The sequence below is a fragment of the Sinocyclocheilus grahami genome, unplaced genomic scaffold, assembly GCF_001515645.1.
Source record: "Sinocyclocheilus grahami isolate Dianchi unplaced genomic scaffold, SAMN03320097.WGS_v1.1 scaffold247.1, whole genome shotgun sequence".
NCBI classification, from domain to species: Eukaryota; Metazoa; Chordata; class Actinopteri; order Cypriniformes; family Cyprinidae; genus Sinocyclocheilus; species Sinocyclocheilus grahami.
Window position 1 is genome coordinate 556,735 of NW_015505426.1, and position 18,028 is coordinate 574,762.

The 18,028-nt window shown below is 38.4% G+C and overlaps 1 protein-coding gene across 1 annotated transcript in view; it reads left to right on the plus strand.

Moving 5' to 3' along the window:
* Positions 1-11,720, plus strand: part of LOC107598201 (atypical chemokine receptor 4-like) — a 20,164-nt gene extending 8,444 nt beyond the window's left edge. Inside the window, exon 2 of the mRNA XM_016289472.1 lies at positions 10,437-11,720. Within this exon, the coding sequence (XP_016144958.1) occupies positions 10,443-11,600 (1,158 nt within the window). The 5' untranslated portion in view covers positions 10,437-10,442 and the 3' untranslated portion in view covers positions 11,601-11,720. The remainder of the gene's footprint in view (positions 1-10,436) is intronic.
* Positions 11,721-18,028: the final 6,308 nt, after the last annotated feature.

Here is an 18,028-nt window from a genome sequence, read left to right on the forward strand (position 1 = left end):
GCCGCTAGCAATTTTGGGCCCTATGAAAGAATATAAGGTTGGGCCCCCTACCGCACCAAACATACACTATATTGCCCAAAGTATTGGGAAAACTCAATAAAACAAAAAAAAAAAACTCATCACCAAACACCAATGACTTGTACATATGCGTACAATCATTTTAGACACTTCCAAAACTGTGGCAAAAAAGATGGAAATACAATATTTAAATACATGAATTATGTTTCCATCTTTGATGCCACAGTTTTGGAAGTGCCTTCTTTTGTTCTAAAGGGGGTGTCCCAATACATTTGTCCATATGTATGTACAAGTCACAGGTATTTGGTGATGAGTTTTTGAATCAAGGTCTGCATTTAAAGTCACACCAGATGTATTCAGCTGGGATTAGGACTTGGCTTTGTGCAGACCAGTCAAGTTCTTCCACACTAACTGAATCAATCCTTTTTTTAACCTTACCTTATACACAGAGGCATTGTCGTGTTAGAATAGAAAAGGGTCCTGTTCAAACTATTGGTATAACATTAGAAGCACACAATTCCCTAGAGTAGCATTATATGCTTAAACATTACGATTTGTACTCATAGAAATTACTAAAGTAGTCAAACCTGTTCATTAGAAGGGGGTGTCCCAATACTTTTGGCAATATAGTGTACAAGCCAGCCTAGCTATTCAAAATCTTTGTCTGCAATTTAATAATATTGACCTATTACTTTTGCTATTGCTTTTGACCATTAGGTATCAGTAACATAATTCATTCAGAACCTGTTTTATGGACATAGACTTTCTGTAAAACACTATTCTGCTGATATGGAATGAGTTTGACTACTTAATCAGTTATATTAATAGAAATGCTTCACTGGGGCAAACAAAAAAATCCTAAAATAATAAATAGGATACCCCATAACTGTATGTGCATAGGTAGCTAGTAGTGAAAGTGAAACTACTTTGTTTGGCCTTCCAAAAAAGGACACGACTAGAAATCAGTGATTAAGTTGTATTTACAAGACTGTTCCAGAACAGTTCAATCCAAATATTCAGATGTGTGCAGCACATTTGATGAAGGACTGTTTCCTGATCCTGGGAGAGTAGACTACAATGCCGGCTGTTAGAATGTTATACTTACTTTCTGGTTCTTTTTATAGCATAGAAAAATTAATTGACACAGGAAAGTAAATATGAATAGACAATAAAAAAACAGGCAATCTGCATTAGGTATTGATCTTTTAACAGCTGGTTTGCTTATCACCTAGAAACACTCAGTGCCCCTATTAAACAAGCATGTGTTAAGAAGATTGGCAGGTATACTGAGTGTTATGTGAAATTCCAGATGAGCATCTGGCAAAAGTGCTCTGCACTGCAGTGCATCTGCGGTTTAGAAATTCAAACAAACCCTCAATCCAGACAAACTATAGCAAAGCTGGGAAATTTACAATATGTCCAAAGCTCAAGTGCCACGAAGCTGCCCATACACTTTTATTTACACGATTTCATAAGCTACTGTATATGGTGAAATAGACAACAACGCTGCAAGTTGCTCGGATGTTGTTGGTCAGCCAAGCTGCAACATGCGTGCAGGAAGTTTTCAGTCAAAAGTAGATGTTTCTGTGTTGAGTTGTGTATGATCTCAAACAAGACCCTCCTGAACACTAAATGAGAATGACGATATGGAAGAAATTAGTAGGATGGTTTTTGATGCAAAAAAAAAAAAAGCCATTTTGTGCACTTTGGTCATTTAAAACATGCGTATCAAAGGTACACGCAGGCAATACTGCGAGACAAGACTTACCCATTAGGCAAAGGTAGGCAACCACCTTGGGCCCCCAAAAGCCAAGGGCCCCCTAAAATGCTTTTCATATACGAGATGAGCATTAAGCGCTGACACGAGAATGGTTGCTTTTTACAGTGTTTATCACCACGGCAACCGTCTGCGTGTCTGAGTTGAACACACTTCTTGTGTATCCTGCTTTTAGCAAATGAAAATATCATGTATCTGAAGCTGTAATTAAATATTGCACAACAGTGCATATTATATATTTATTGTTTTAAATGCTGCTTACTCATTTATGAGAGTAGAGGGTATGCATCCAAGTAGAGGATGCATACGCAGTTACTTGTTTGGTTGATATAATCCTTATGTGTGCAAATGTATAATTTCCATTTCATTATTTTTTCCTTTTCATTTAAATTTGTAGTTAAAATTTAAGTTAAAACACTAAAATAAGTGTAATTTTAAAGCTTAGAATTAGACAGCCTTTGGCACACAGGCTTACACTGGTAACTCATCAGTGGACTTTCCTCCTCAATATAGGCTATATTTTTCTCATTCTCACTAATTCAAGTTTTTATATGAATGAATCTCTGAAAGGAACCGACTGTCTTCAGAAAGTTTTGGTGGAGGGTTAATGAGTAGCGCTGCCTTGTTTACAGTCGTTACCGGGGAAACCGCTGTATTTCTGATGTTCCAAAAGCGTTTCCTGCTGGCAGAGAATGAATGTGCATTTTCAATAATCCCATCTGCAGTTTTTGTTCAGACCAATGCGAAAATCCACCCACATAACCCCATTTTAAATTAATAAATTAAATTTAAATTATACTTCTGACTCATCTCTTTTCTTAAAAAAATGGTTTAAAGGCTCAATTGTGACGTTTATCCTTTTATAATTTATTTTGTTTTTGTGAAAACTGTAAATCAGTTGCTATTTTTGGTCTACAGTATGAAAGAAAGCCATTATAACATGTACATGAAAAATGTAGAAACATTGGACACAACTATGGGGCACCATTTTGCAGCAGCAAGCATCACAACAAAAAAGGAACCTCAAGGCTGATCTAGGTAAATGTGTGCAAATATATAGGGCCTGATTCCAATATTTTGCCTGGGGCCCCCAAATCACTAAATCCCTTGTTTACAGTCGTTACCGGGGAAACCGCTGTATTTCTGATGTTCCAAAAGCGTTTCCTGCTGGCAGAGAATGAATGTGCATTTTCAATAATCCCATCTGCAGTTTTTGTTCAGACCAATGCGAAAATCCACCCACATAACCCCATTTTAAATTAATAAATTAAATTTAAATTATACTTCTGACTCATCTCTTTTCTTAAAAAAATGGTTTAAAGGCTCAATTGTGACGTTTATCCTTTTATAATTTATTTTGTTTTTGTGAAAACTGTAAATCAGTTGCTATTTCTTGGTCTACAGCATGAACGAAAGCCATTATAACATGTACATGAAAAAAAATGTAGAAACATTGGACACAACTATGGGGCACCATTTTGCAGCAGCAAGCATCACAACAAAAAAGGAACCTCAAGGCTGATCTAGGTAAATGTGTGCAAATATATAGGGCCTGATTCCAATATTTTGCCTGGGGCCCCCAAATCACTAAATCCACCCCTGGGTACACGTGTGGATCAAGCAGACTAAGTAACGCTCAAGATACAGTTAGTCAGTCGTCACCGATAACCTCGTGTGCAGTGCGTCGACATGTAGCGCCATTGCGCTTCGGGCGTCCTGTGTTCGAGTCCTGGCTCGCGGACCTTTCCCGATCCCATGCCCCCTCTCTCTTCCACTTCACTTCCTGTCTCACTACTATCCTATCAATAAAAGGCAAAAACGCCAAAAATAAATCTTAAAAAAAAAAAAAGATACAGTTAGTCAGAATAAAACACAAATGACACATTGAATCAACAATCAAATGAATGAGTAAATTACAAAGATAAAGCTTGCACAGACATTTAAAATGTAATCAGTTTGTGGATGTTTGGCTGTGCTTAGTCTAATGGCATTATGCAGATATTATTATAGACAGATGTGAGTTTTAAGGTGCTGAATATTATTAAAGTGCATATTGCAGGTTAAAAAAAATTATAATTAAAGGGGTCATATGAAGCTGCTAAAAAGAACATTATTTTGTGTATTTGGTGTAATGAAATGTGTTTATGCGGTTTAAAGTTAAAAAACACATTATTTTCCACATACTGTCCATTATTGTTTCTCCTCTATGCCCCGCGCCTAGCGTGAGCGAAAGCCCCGGCTTAGCGTGCGCTGAGGCCGGGCAAGAGTGAGCTGAGGCGGCGAGGTCGAGAACAGCGCCGCCGGCGGATTCGACGAAGGAGTGGTGAAAACGGTGAAAGCTGATCTGGCGATCCACAGCACTAAGTTGATGTATTCCCTCAGCGACCAGCACAGATCAGCTCCAGGCATGACGAAGCGGATATCGTCCTCTTTTGGAAGACCAAACAAAGTAGTTTCGCTTTCACAACGAAGCACACAGCGTCTTCACGACATGGCTATACCGTCAACTGAACAATACTACAGTGATAATGAAAGTTACGCCTTCTTTCTTTGCGTGAACATTTGGGCGGTGTTATGCAAATCTTCCCGCATAGTGAGGTAGATATGTGGGGGTGCGTTAGAATGAGCCGTTTTAGGTAGGTGTGGCTGACTCTTAACTTTTATAAAGAATATCTCTTTGGATTTGAGACTTTAGTCTTTGCAACTTTACAGATCTTCTTTATGCACCAAGAGCTTGTAACACTCCAAAGAGAAAGGAAAAATTTAAATCGCATCATATGACCCCTTTAATATATAACCTTGTATGAAAATACCATATGAACTGTTAATGCAGGATTTGAAAATGTTTTACAAGACGTGATGGCACAACTTTAGAAGAAAAAGTGACGGCTTCCTTAACAATTCTCAAAAACCCCTTTTTTTCTAACATCGCGTCATATTATGTCACGAGAGGGAGTCGTGTGCCACGCTCTGCTTTAAGCGGGCGTGAGTCAGTGTGTTTTCGGTAGCTATTTTTATTTAAATTTATCATTGTCATGGTAAATTATTGTGTTTGTGGAGGTTGGTCAAACTCCAGCCTGTCAGGACATCGAGTCCACAGGTTCAGTAGCCCCTCATTGTAGAACCCAAGATCCAGGGGCATGGTTGGATCCACATCTAGGGGGTGGAGACTGGTAGGTTTTTATGGGTGGAGATGGGTGGGTTTAGGGATCAGGGGGTGGAGATGGGTAGGTTTAGGTATATGTAAGGTGGGAGGAGTTGGATCTGGATCCAACCACGCCCCTTGGATCTTGTGTTCTGCAGTGAGGACCATCTCCACAGGTTTCCTAACAAGAAAAAGGACGGTATCTTCCGGGCCTGGGTGCGTCTGTGCAGGTGAATAGACGGGACTTCACTAATGCATCTACTTCAAAAAACGCGGTGGTGTGTAACTTAGCGATCACTTTACACCGGAGGGTTATCATCCCGGCGGTATGCTGCAGTTCAACATGGGACACCAAAGCAAGAAGCGAGTGAGACTCAGAGCTGATGCACACAGCACCTTCATCGGGTCCCGGTCTGTCTGTGGCTCGGCCGCCGACGGGAGACATGATGCTCATGGATCCGTCAGAGATGCTGCATCACGAAAACGTGAACTGTGCACCGCAAGTCTTGTTTTTAAACATTTGCTACCTATCAAATCAGTGAACATAATTATTTAAATAATTAGACACAACGAGGTGTGTATAGGTTGTTGTAAAGCACTGCAGCTAGCTTGTAAGCATTAGCAATAACGTTATATACTGTGTAAAAACGTTACCATATGAGAAGGCACAACTGATAGGTTAACCTCAGTTTGCTAATATTATAACCATCAAGTCTAGTTACAGCTTAGTGACATTGTTTGCACAGCTAATTGGTGATTTTTTTGTCATGTGGTGTGTTTATAAGGCTTTGGGACACATTGCAAGTAATGAGGGAGTCAAGTCACCTTTATTTATATAGCGCTTTTAACAATACAGTTTGTGTCAAACCAACTGTACAGCATTAATTAGGAAAATATTGTATCAATAATGCTTAATCAAAATGCTAATAGTAAACACTCAATTTTCAGTTAAAGGCAGTTCATCATTGAATTCAGTGATATCATCATCCAGCTCAGTTCAGTTTAAATAGTGTCTGTGCAATCAAGTCGACGATATCGCTGGAAATTAAGTGTCCCCAACTAAGCAAGCCAGAGGCGACAGCGGCAAGGAACCGAAACTCCATCGGTGACAGAATGGAGAAAAAAACCTTGGGAGAAACCAGGCTCAGTCGGGGGGCCTGGTCTCCTCTGACCAGACTAAACCAGCAGTTCAATTCCAGGCTGCAGCAATGTCACATTGAGCAGAGGACTCAACTGGTTCCTGTGGTCTTGTCCCGGTGGCCGTCAAGGAGAAAAGGTCCTCAAAGGGGATCTGTCTTTGTGGCTCATCTAGTTGTCCTGATCTCCGCTGACATTCAGGGCTGTAGAGGTCCTGTCTAGGTGCTGATCCACCATCTGGGCTGGATACAGACCGGATCCGGGTGACTGCAGTGACCATCTGATCTGGATACAGACTGGATCTGGTGGCTACGGTGACCTCAGAATAAGAAAGAAACAGACTAATATTAGCATAGATGCCATTCTTCTAACGATGAAGCAAGTACATCGGGTGTTATGGGAAGTTCCCAGTTCCGGTTGTCCTAATTAATGCAACCTAAAAATCCTTAAACGGATTTGAATATTAGAAATGTGTTTGTGTGTTATGTGTAAACCAGGTTAAAGAGATGGGTCTTTCATCTAGATTTAAACTGACAGAGTGTGTCTGCCTCCCGAACAATGTGCAGTGTTGACAGAACCGGGCTAATATGGTCATACTTCCTGGTTCTAGTAAGAACTCTAGCTGCTGCATTTTGGACCAGCTGGAGTTGTTCATGTGTACGGAGTGTGAAGATCTGAAGCAGTGAAGGCCAGCTGTTATTAACCACCTCTACTGGACTACAGCTTCCGCTCCTAATGGAGATGCAGATGTGATGGAGGCCAAGTGGAAAAACATGAATGTGATCTAAACTTTTGCTTGCTTCTTCCAGCATATGCATTAGGCCTAATGTAGTCTCTGAGAGAGGAATACGCAGCACTGTCTTCCACTACACCTGCTCCTCTTTCCAGATCTCTCCAGATAATCAACAAGATGAGGCTGTTGTTGTGCATCTAGCACAGCATTCATGATTTAACACACGTTAACAACACATTAGTGTGATACCCAGACTGAAAGATGTTTTTAAATGGGTCAGATGGTATATTTGTCTTTCAGTAGTATATGTTTGGTATATCTACATAATATATACAGTATATATATATATATATATATATATATATATATATATATATATATATATATATATATATATCATATAGAAAATGGATCGTACACACCCACCATGGTTCCCGTGTCGGAGCATATATTAACAGTTGCAATGTTGTGTTTTGAATTAGATATTAACAGTGCTAGGAAATAATATTTGTTGATTTAGTGCTGTATAAATAAAACTGAATTAACCATAAATATAGATCTGCTTGATATTTATCTGATGTACACTTCATTAACAAGTTTTTATGCAGTAAGACAATTTGCTATTGTGATTATTTTTTATTGATTGTCACCAAAATGGGGCCATTCAAAACCATTATAAAGTCCTCCTTCCTCTGGAAACTGTCTTCTAATGGCTGACACAAACATTCATTACCAAAGAAGCTGGCTGTTCACAGAATGCTGTGCCCAAGCATGTTAACAGAAAGTTGAGAGGAAGGAAAAAGTGTGGGAGAAAAAGATGCACAACCAACCGAGAGAACCGCAGCCTTATGAGGATTGTCAAGCAAAATCGATTCAAGAATTTGAGTGAACTTCACAAGGAATGGACTGAGGCTGGGGTCAAGGCATCAAGAGCCACCACACACAGACGTGTCAAGGAATTTGGCTACAGTTGTCATATTCCTCTTGTTAAGCCACTCCTGAACCACAGACAACAGAGGTGTCTTACCTGGGCTAAGGAGAAGAAGAACTGGAATGTTGCCCAGTGGTTCAAAGTCCTCTTTTCAGATGAGAGCAAGTTTTGTATTTCATTTGGAAACCGAGGTCCTAGAGTCTGGAGGAAGGGTGGAGAAGCTCATAGCCCAAGTTGCTTGAAGTCCAGTGTTAAGTTTCCACAGTCTGTGATGATTTGGGGTGCAATGTCATCTGCTGGTGTTGGTCCATTGTGTTTTTTGAAAACCAACGTCACTGCACCTGTTTACCAATACATTTTGGAGCACTTCATGCTTCCTTCTGCTGACCAGCTTTTTGAAGATGCTGATTTCATTTTCCAACAGGATTTGGCACCTGCCAAAATATACCTATCAATACTCATAGACGACCAATACTAGCTTTGCTATTGTCTGATTATTACATATCATTAGCTAACGTGTGTATATCTGTAAACTAACACTGGTCTCTCACCAAGACACCTGCCTTGTTCTCCTCCCACAACTCAATTTGTCTCCTCTGACCGTTGTTCCGTCTAATCCTGGCCTGTCCCTGCTCTCTTGGCCACATAGCAGGCTCATAAAGGTGGATGCTGCACACTGGTGGTGGTTGAGGAGATTCCCCCCTTCTATGTAAAGCGCTTTGAGTGCTTAGAAAAGCGCTATATAAATGAAATGAATTATTATTATTATTATTATTATTATAATTGTGGTCCGTCATAAGTGTAAATAAACATTTAAAATTTCCTCAGCGTCCAAACTCTCATTGCAATCCATTGTTTTCCTATGGACCGCTCTCCCTCTCGTTGTGTCACTTCCGGTTGTGGCGATTTTCAGATAAAATTCTCTCACAAAAACGACTCCAGAAGCATTAATAGCGTATTTTAAAGTATAGTTTAAAGAAAATCTAGTTCCTACATTATTTTTCTATACATCGACTCACTGGCGTCTCTAACCTGGAATATGCACTTTAAGATATACAAAATCCTATAATTCAGAATATTTGCTAAATAAATGCACATTCCCATGAAAACCAGTTTGTAATGCAGAAAAAACACGAGTGACATTTTTTCTATAATAAAAATAACCTGAACTGAATGCAGATCAAATACCTGTATATTGTATTAGATATAAAATATAAATTTTATATAAATTACAAATTGCTCCAATATATTTACATATTTTCTACAATTAGCAGTAAAAAATGTGTTTTGACAAATTGCTTTTGTTCCTCTTTTTTTAAGTTGCTTTGGATAATATCTGCTAAATGCACAAATATAAAATGTAAAAACCATTTTGCCCTCTCAGAGTCTAAAACATCCAAATAAGGAAGTAGTAAAGCTCCTACTTCTAGTTCAGAGTTTCCGTAACTATGATGTAAACGATGTTTAAAGCAATTTTTGTTGGAAACAAATGGATGTGAGCAGTTTTTTTTTCACTTACACAGAAGAATAACGATTTTTAGCTCTAACACAACAAAAATGAAAAGCACATCTGGTGTGTAACTGATTCTTTAGGAGACGTTTTATTACTCTCGTGTCACAATTTTGTCACACAAGTCTGCAGACCAGCTAAATAAGCAACATTTTCTGGCAAGCTCTATAGCTAGTCATCAGCTGTACACAAAATGCATACAAACTAAACTGAACCATCAAAATTCACAATTAAAACGTTCTTATACCAATACCAAGTTGCTTCTATCATGATTCACACTGAAATGCTACTATCTCAGAAAGTAGGGGGCTAGGAGAAAATTGCCCAAAATTGTAGTGCTGTTCATGCACACTAATCTCATAAAATAAGATTATTCTGACATGGCTTGAAGGCAGCACACGTCCCATTGCATAGCAATAACATTTAGAAGTCAGTTAATGATCAGAAAAACATGTGAAATAAATCTGCAAAAATTGTACCTTTAAGTGGGAAAAGTGGGGGTGAGGGGGCAGTTCCCTTAAAGGGACAACTTTACCTCATCTAAAGATTCATATTCATACCTTAGAGTAATAAAATGCACAAGCGGTTTTACCACTAAATAGAAATAGAATTAGAATGACCAGCAATATAGTGGCTGATCCTGATCCGAAAATTTGTACCATCAAACTGAAGATAAAGAATTCCACAATTTAAAGGTTAAACTGAATCACTCATTTGTACATCAGTCAGCCTTAAAGCTAAATATGCAGTTTACTCACAGATAGAACATATATGTCAGACCCGAGTATGGTTTTGAAAATTGAATGTGTATATTGAATGTTTTTAGTGTGTTTCTGTATCTTTTTAATGTTGGAAGTGAAGCTGCTGTGATGCAAGAAAAATTTCAGACTCTGACTTATCGTATCATATTGTATTGTAAAGGTACACTGTAAAAAATGTAATTTTTTTTTTGACAAGAATATACTATTTCAGTCTTTTTACTTCAAAATGTCATGTTTAATTCAATATGTTACTAGATTTTTTTGTAATTATTTGTAAAATAATACTAGCAATATCTAAGTAAAATGAATTCAAAGTAAATCCTACATCAATTTTTTCAGTGTACAATTTTTTTCTAAGCATATAAAAAAACGGAATGAAATCTAGCATCATCAATGTTACGTTTCTTTCTCTGTTTCTCTTTAGATCAATATGAATGTCCTTTTGGATTACGACCGTGACTATCATTATCATGACCGTGACAATAGTTCCAACCACAGTGACTACGACGACAAGGATTTTGCAGACTTCCACACAGTCTGCGACAAACAAGAGGTCCGGTCCTTCGCTGGGGTCTTTTTGCCAGTCGTCTACACCTTAGCATTGATCCTGGGCCTGGCCGGAAACTCACTGGTCATCTTAGTTTACCTTTCCCACAAAAGCTTACGAACGCTGACGGACGTCTTCATCCTCAACCTGGCCTTCGCAGACCTCCTCCTGCTCCTCACGCTGCCCTTCTGGGCTGCGGATGCAGTGAATGGCTGGGAGATCGGCACAGCTGCCTGCAAGATCACTTCAGCTCTCTACACCACCAACTTCAGCTGTAGCATGCTGCTGCTGGCCTGCATTAGCATAGACCGCTATCGTGCGCTAGCCAGAGGCTCCACCACCACCAATGCCCCAGCCTGGACCAACGCCCGCAGGCAGAGGATAATCATGTGCCTCCTGGTTTGGGGACTTGCCATTGTCCTCGGGTTGCCAGATATGGTGTTCTACACGGTGAAGATGCAGCACTCAAGTGGGCGTAACTCCTGCCGGGCAGTTTACCAGCACAGCATGGCACGGGCAGCTAAGGCGACTCTGGAAATTCTGGACGTGTCTCTGAGCTTTCTTCTGCCTTTCCTGGTGATGATGATCTGCTATTGCAGGGTTGGAATTGTGTTAAGTCAAGCCGCAACAGCGGGCGTACGTGGTGGAAGAAGATGGCGGGCATTTCGGGTGTTGATAGCGGTAGTAGGTGTGTTTCTGTTGACCCAGCTCCCCTATAATGTGGTAAAATTAGTCAGAGCCCTGGATGTGATTTACGTTTTAGTGACGGAATGTGAGGTGAGCAAAAACCTGGACCGGGCCAATCAAATCACTGAAAGTCTGGCCCTCACGCACTGCTGCCTGAATCCTGTGCTCTATGTCTTTATTGGCTCGTCTTTCAAAATGCACGTTCTGAAACTCGCCAAGCATTGTGGGCAGACAGGAAGAGGGTACCACCATGGCAACAAACAGCCCACCGTCGAGATCTCCCTTAAGTCGGGCAAACAAACTCAAACTCACTCTTCGTCGGACAATGAAGACACGAGTACGTTCACCATATGACACAGCAATATCTTCAGCAATGAGGACTGCCAACTATATTCCAGGACATTGTTTTAAAAATGAAAGTGTTTAAGTAACTTTGACAATAACAGTCATGTACAAAGTTCATTAAGTCTGAAGTATAATTCAGTTGTGTGTAGCATATGCGTATATAGTTGAACACAGCTTTTCAAAGAGTACTTTGTTTTTTGTTAACATGCATGAACACAGGCACTCACTAGAAAGTAGGGCTGCCCTCGAATAAGGATTTTTCTGGTCGACTAGTAGTCGTTCATCTTAAGCATTAGTCGACTAATCTCACATTTATTAATAAACCATTTAAATCATTATAATAATCCTTTAATTGCCTACAAAGCCTAATTAGTAGGATAAACAAGTGCTTTCTCGTCATCTCCACAGTAGTGGATGCGCCTTTATTCATGTTTCACATGGATTATTACATAATCTGAGAATATTTGTTTTATATTTGAATTGGTTCATTTTAAAGTAGACATTTCACTATGTATAGATGATTTTTAATGTCTGTAAGGCAAAGATATACTCGGAGTTCTGCGCTCAAGTTTACAGACCGAGATGGCAGAAAGCGCATCCTGGGGAAGTCGTGGCCTAATGGTTAGATAGTCGGACTCGTAACCCAAAGGATGCAAGTTTGAGTCTCCGGTCCGGCAGGAATTGTAGGTGGGGGGAGTGAATGTACAGCACTCTCTTCCACCTTCAATATCACGAATGAGGTGACCTTTGAGCAAGGCACCGACCCCCCAACTGCTCCCCGGGCGCCGCAGCATAAAGGGCTGTCCACTGCTCCGGGGGTGTGTGTGTTCACTGCTGTGTGTGTGAACTTAGGATGGGTTAAATGCAGAGCACTAATTCCTAGTATGGGTATCCATACTTGGCCACATGTCACGTCACTTTCACGTCACTGTTTGCTTTCATTATTTTACAAAAGCGCGTTTTGTAAAACTTTTAAATTGTTATTCTGAGTGCACACAAATAAACGTAGAGTCTTTACAGATTTGAAAGATGTCTTACTTTTATTTGTATGACCAAAAATTACGGAGTATTTTAAGAGTAAGTGAGTGCACCGGCGCCTCCATCTGTCCTGCAGTGAGCGCTACTGTTCAGCTTCCATACTCCACGCACACACTTAAACAGCGCACATTTCTCTAGGTTAAAGTGCCCCTATTATGCCATTTCCAATATTGCCTTTCATGTAGTGTGTAATGTAGCTGTATGTGAATGTAAACGATCTGCAAAGTTGTAAAGCTGAAAGTGCACGATAAATAAAGTTATTGTCTCCCAAAATAAAGAACAGCTCTAACAACTCTGAACAGCTGAAACGAGTCGTTAGTAAATCGAATCCCACTTCCGTGACGGCTACACGTCACGGGGTAACACATTTGCATAATGCGTGCCTATGTTCTATGTTGGCCGTTCTACGTATCATTTCCGACATGCGCTGTACGCCATAGACCAATCACAACAGACCGGGCCATCTGACCAATCAGAGCAAAGCAGCCTCACGAAAAGAAGGGGTTTAGAGAGACTGAATCTTTGAACTGCTTCGAACGAATCGTTTGAGAATTCCTGGGAAATGAGGTGATATTAAATGCATATTTTGAGAAAACGAAAGCGTTTTTTGACCTTGCATGCATGTAATCCTATTGTAGGAGACTCCCAAAACAATATTAGGAACCGTATAAATGGCATAATAGGGGCACTTTAACATTAGATTGAGCAGCCATGTAACATTGCTGCTACTTACATATTTCAGATGATAAGCCATATTTGTGGTGGATGAATGATAGGTGAGCGTTAGGATTTCCTGCCGCATGTACTGTATTAGCATAGACCAGCCGTTAACGATCTGCGTGACTTCGCCAATGTGGATTTTTTTTTCTGCGACTAATACAATTTTAGTCAACCAAGCTTCTTCTGGTCGACTAACGATTAGTCGACTATTAGGGGGCAGCCCTACTAGAAAGTTTAATTTGTTGTTCAGTGTCTGCAAGTATCTTTTAACCCATCTCAACAATGCTCATCAATATGGGCATCTATTATGATTGTTGCTGCCGTATACACAATTTTTCAACTGTAGAACAGAAGGCCGGGTCTGTGTTGCCAACTGTGGAAAAAAATTAAGGTGCATGTGTGAGCTGAGCATCCAGAGTATATGTGGTTAGAAAAATCTGGCTGCTCGCATACAGTATGCATGTACTATTGTGCAGAGGCAATTTACGCCACACGCACTGTACTCTAGCCCACACATAAAAATCAAAGTATACTTTGGTCGTAAGATTAATGCATTAACCAGAAACATTCCACTACGACATCTTTGATTAGATCTTTTGTTAAATGTTTAAAGAACAAAGTATGATGTTTATCAGAAGACTTGTATGGAATCTGAGCCCGCAGAATTCCATGGAAAACTTCACAGAATCTGTCGTTAACAACACGTGTGTGTTTGTTTATTAAGTGTTTTGGTTGGGAAAAACAGTGCATGGGCATATGTGGGCATATTTATCATTTATTATACTGACCATATACTGAAAGTGTATAGTGAACTCGGGGATCTTGTGTAGAAAAGATACCCTGCATACCAGATGGTACGCATTTGTATATTATATATCGCCAATGTAAATATATTTTTAGATTAAAGTATACTTTATACACTTTGACTTGTATTGAAGTTTTGCTGTTATTTGCTGGTTTGAAATCACATACAGTATGTGCTTGCACACAAAAGTCTGCACGAAAAGTAAGTATACAAATATACACAAGGCACATGTACAGGAGATTATGCTTTACACAGAGGATAGAAAATTGTAAGCGTGTGGCTTTGAAGGAGAGTTTGTGAGTTAATGGGAAGGTTATTATGACAGCACAGATGATATGTGGAAAGCAGATTGGAAAAAGAGGTTCATGAATAACACAAGGTCAACCATATTTGTAATTAAATGAGGGGGGAAAGTAAAAAATTAAAATGAAAATAAATAAAAGCAGAGAGAGAGAAGAAAAAAACAGACAGAAAAAAAAACTAGTTTCTTGGCTTAGCAGGATTTTACACATTAACAACCATATGTTGTTACATTTATTTATAAATTATTACCGACATGTTTGGTATACAATATTATGTCTGGTGCTCTGAAATTACAGTTCAGCATTTAAGTTCCACCTTTTAAAAAGAGACTTGAAAGCTGATGTTATTTTGCAAAACTGCTGATTTGCATGACGGCACTACAGTTTAAGCTATGTCAAAGAAGTGTTTGTGAAAATGATGCTGAAAAAAGGTGTGCTATTACGGGACTAGTCATGCTTTCATAAATCCAGTACTCTGTATTCCCACTTGACTCACCAAAAGTTACATGCCAAAATGAAGGCAGGTGGTTAGCCAAAAAAAGGTTAGCCAAAAAGGTTGAAACATGTTAGCCAAAAGGTAACAATTTTGGAGACAGAGAAGAGCAAGTTCAAATGAAAATATACTCAGACTACACTGCCAGAGGTCACTCTAAGCAGCTGAATTAGAAAACAGCATATCTAAATAACAGATGATGAAAAGCTCACTGGGAAAAGACAAGAGATAAAAAAAAGAATGAATTTCATGAAGGCAGGATTGATGACAATTTCTGTCAAAGACCTAAAGCCAACTCAAAATCATACCACAGACCACATAAATGTATTCAGCCTCATAACTCTTGATATTGTAGTATCCTTTATAAACATTAACCTGTGTGAGTTTCTATGCTTGCAGGGGAGTGTGTCTCATTCCACCAAAAAAATAATAATAATAATTGTTTGTGTTTGTAGAAAAAGTAGAGCACTGCTTAACAGTGAACCTTCACTGTGTGCTCAGAAGCTGTTACTCACTATAATGACAGAATGTTTACTACAAATTACCAGATTTCTCCATGGGTGTTCAGACACAAGCATGACCTGAATGTGACATTCTGTATGGGATGTAATGACACATATAGTCTTTGCACAAAGTGCCATTGATTTGTTCCAAAAATCTTTCCAACTTTGAATTAAAAATGTTATGAAAACTGTCAAACAAAGTTTCTTACGAAACAGTTACAGGCTATAGGGATGCACCTTGTATGAAATAACCATTTCAACAGTAAACATGAAGTTGGAACACTTAATTATTATGGAAAATATAATAATAATAATAATAATGATATATTATAATTATAATGTAAAAGTATATCAAATAGAATATATTTGATAATTATTATTTTACAATGATAATAACAATAATAGTTTTTATAAAATAAAACTGATCAGAACTGTATACTTTATATATTTTAAAAGAATATAAAATATAAAACATTTTAGGCATATAATGTTTTTATAATAAATTTTACAATAATAACAATTTCTCAGAAAGGTATTATATTTTTTATGAAAATAACAAAATAATTAAAATAATAGAGAAGAGGGACTGATGGAGGACATAGAGCGGAACACAATAAAAAACAGTGTATTTATATTATAAAATATCAGTTTGCATTTAAATTATGAATGTTACAAAGTAATCCAGTTTATTACTGATAAAATGAAATTATGATTAATAAAATTGTGTGTGTGTGTGTGTGTGTGTTTAACTACCACTCTCAAAAGAACCAAACTGTCTTCATTCATTAAGCCATGCCAGAGGCTTCAGCATGCACATAAAAACACATTAAGCCACATATTCCTTGGCCCTGTTCTTTCCAGTGATGGTAACGGTGGTCTGGAAATCATTGCGGAAAAATCACAAAGGGGTAAAGATGCTGTGAAAAGTTAAAGTTTAAGACCACCAGATATGAACAAACCTCACCATAGGCCTGGGAGCCACCAAAGGAAATTGGCTATCCCGAGAGAATGAAAAGAAGGAAAAGAGGAAAAAATGTGCGGGGGAAAAAACACTGAAAGGACTGCTAGTTCAGCTTTTGCATTTTTGTGGCTGCATGGATGTAGCTGACCCAAAAATAAAAAGATATGAGAATGGTTAAAAGAGAAAGGAGAAGAAGGCCAGGGGTAACCAACACAGCTGTCTGTTTCTGTTTTTGCTCATAAGAATGAGTTGATGTCTAAAATCTACAGAAGTTCCTTTCAGCAAACAATGACAGGAAGAGTGAAAAGTACTATGAGGAACTATGAGGAAGACACAAAAAAATATTTGCACAATCAGTGATGACAAAAGACTTTACTGACCAGGTACATCTGAATAAATTGAATTTGGCTTGGAAACAACTTATTATTGTTCCCACATGCCACAAAGATCTGGAAGAAAATAAGGCTAACACCTGCAAAGCTTGGTGATACTACAACAGCCCCAAAAATGTATCCAGAAGGATTTAAATGGTTAATACCTCTCACCTCTATAAGCAAGTGAATTAAAGGGGTCATGAATTTAGAAATCAGATTTTCCTTGATCTTTTGACATGTAAGAGGTCACTGTACAATAAAAATTGCCTAACTGTTACAATAGTACAACAAAAGACAAAAAGCCTCTAGACTGCCTCATGTTAATGAGATGAGAAGAAGAAAAGACTGAAAATAACATTACCTTCCATTGGATTGTAATTAGGGATGCACCGATACCCCTTTTTCCAGTACTCGCCCGATACCGATACTTTTATTTTTGGTACTTGCCGATACCGAGTACCGATAACGATAATTTTATTGCATTTGTACATTTTTTTAAATATTGGGTATAGAAACCAAAAGGGTATGTATAATGTTAGTTGGTTAACTTCATTTATCAAATAGATACAGCCAAACCAAAAATTTTTCAGACACCTTCAACATTTCTCACATTATCACAGTTTATTCGCTATTTGTTTAGAAAATGGTAAGAAAATATGACAAGAACTCAGAGTTACACTGTGTGAGAACAAATTAATCTTGATAATATTAGATCACTTTGATAGAAAAGTATGTAATAGATTACAATCAACCAAAATAATTCAGACAGCTGTTAGTATGACAGTATTTACACAACTATGAATACTTTGGCAACCCTTAGCCTCAATGACAGCCTGTAGTCTCCTGGGCATGCTGTCACCCAGCGTCATGAAAACCTCAACTTCAGTTTTTTTTCCCAGACATAGTCTGAATAATTTTTGGTCCCAAATTTGTATCCGTTTTACTGGTAGTCCACTGTATGAAGAATTTTTGGGTATGATTTGTCACAGTTTACTTTATTTTGCTATCCTCACTTACATAAATGAACTATAGTGTCCTGCACCCACTAGTAAAAAAATATAAAAAATTATATCTGGTCTCTGAATAATTTTTGGTTTCACTGTATATCCTTCGGTTATTTTCACACTTAATTATGCCCATTAAAATGAATTTTACAGGTTTTTGTTACCTTCACTGTTAATTTTTTTTTTTGCTCTATGGTACATCATCTTTAATTTAATAGCAACAGAGCTGCTCCATTG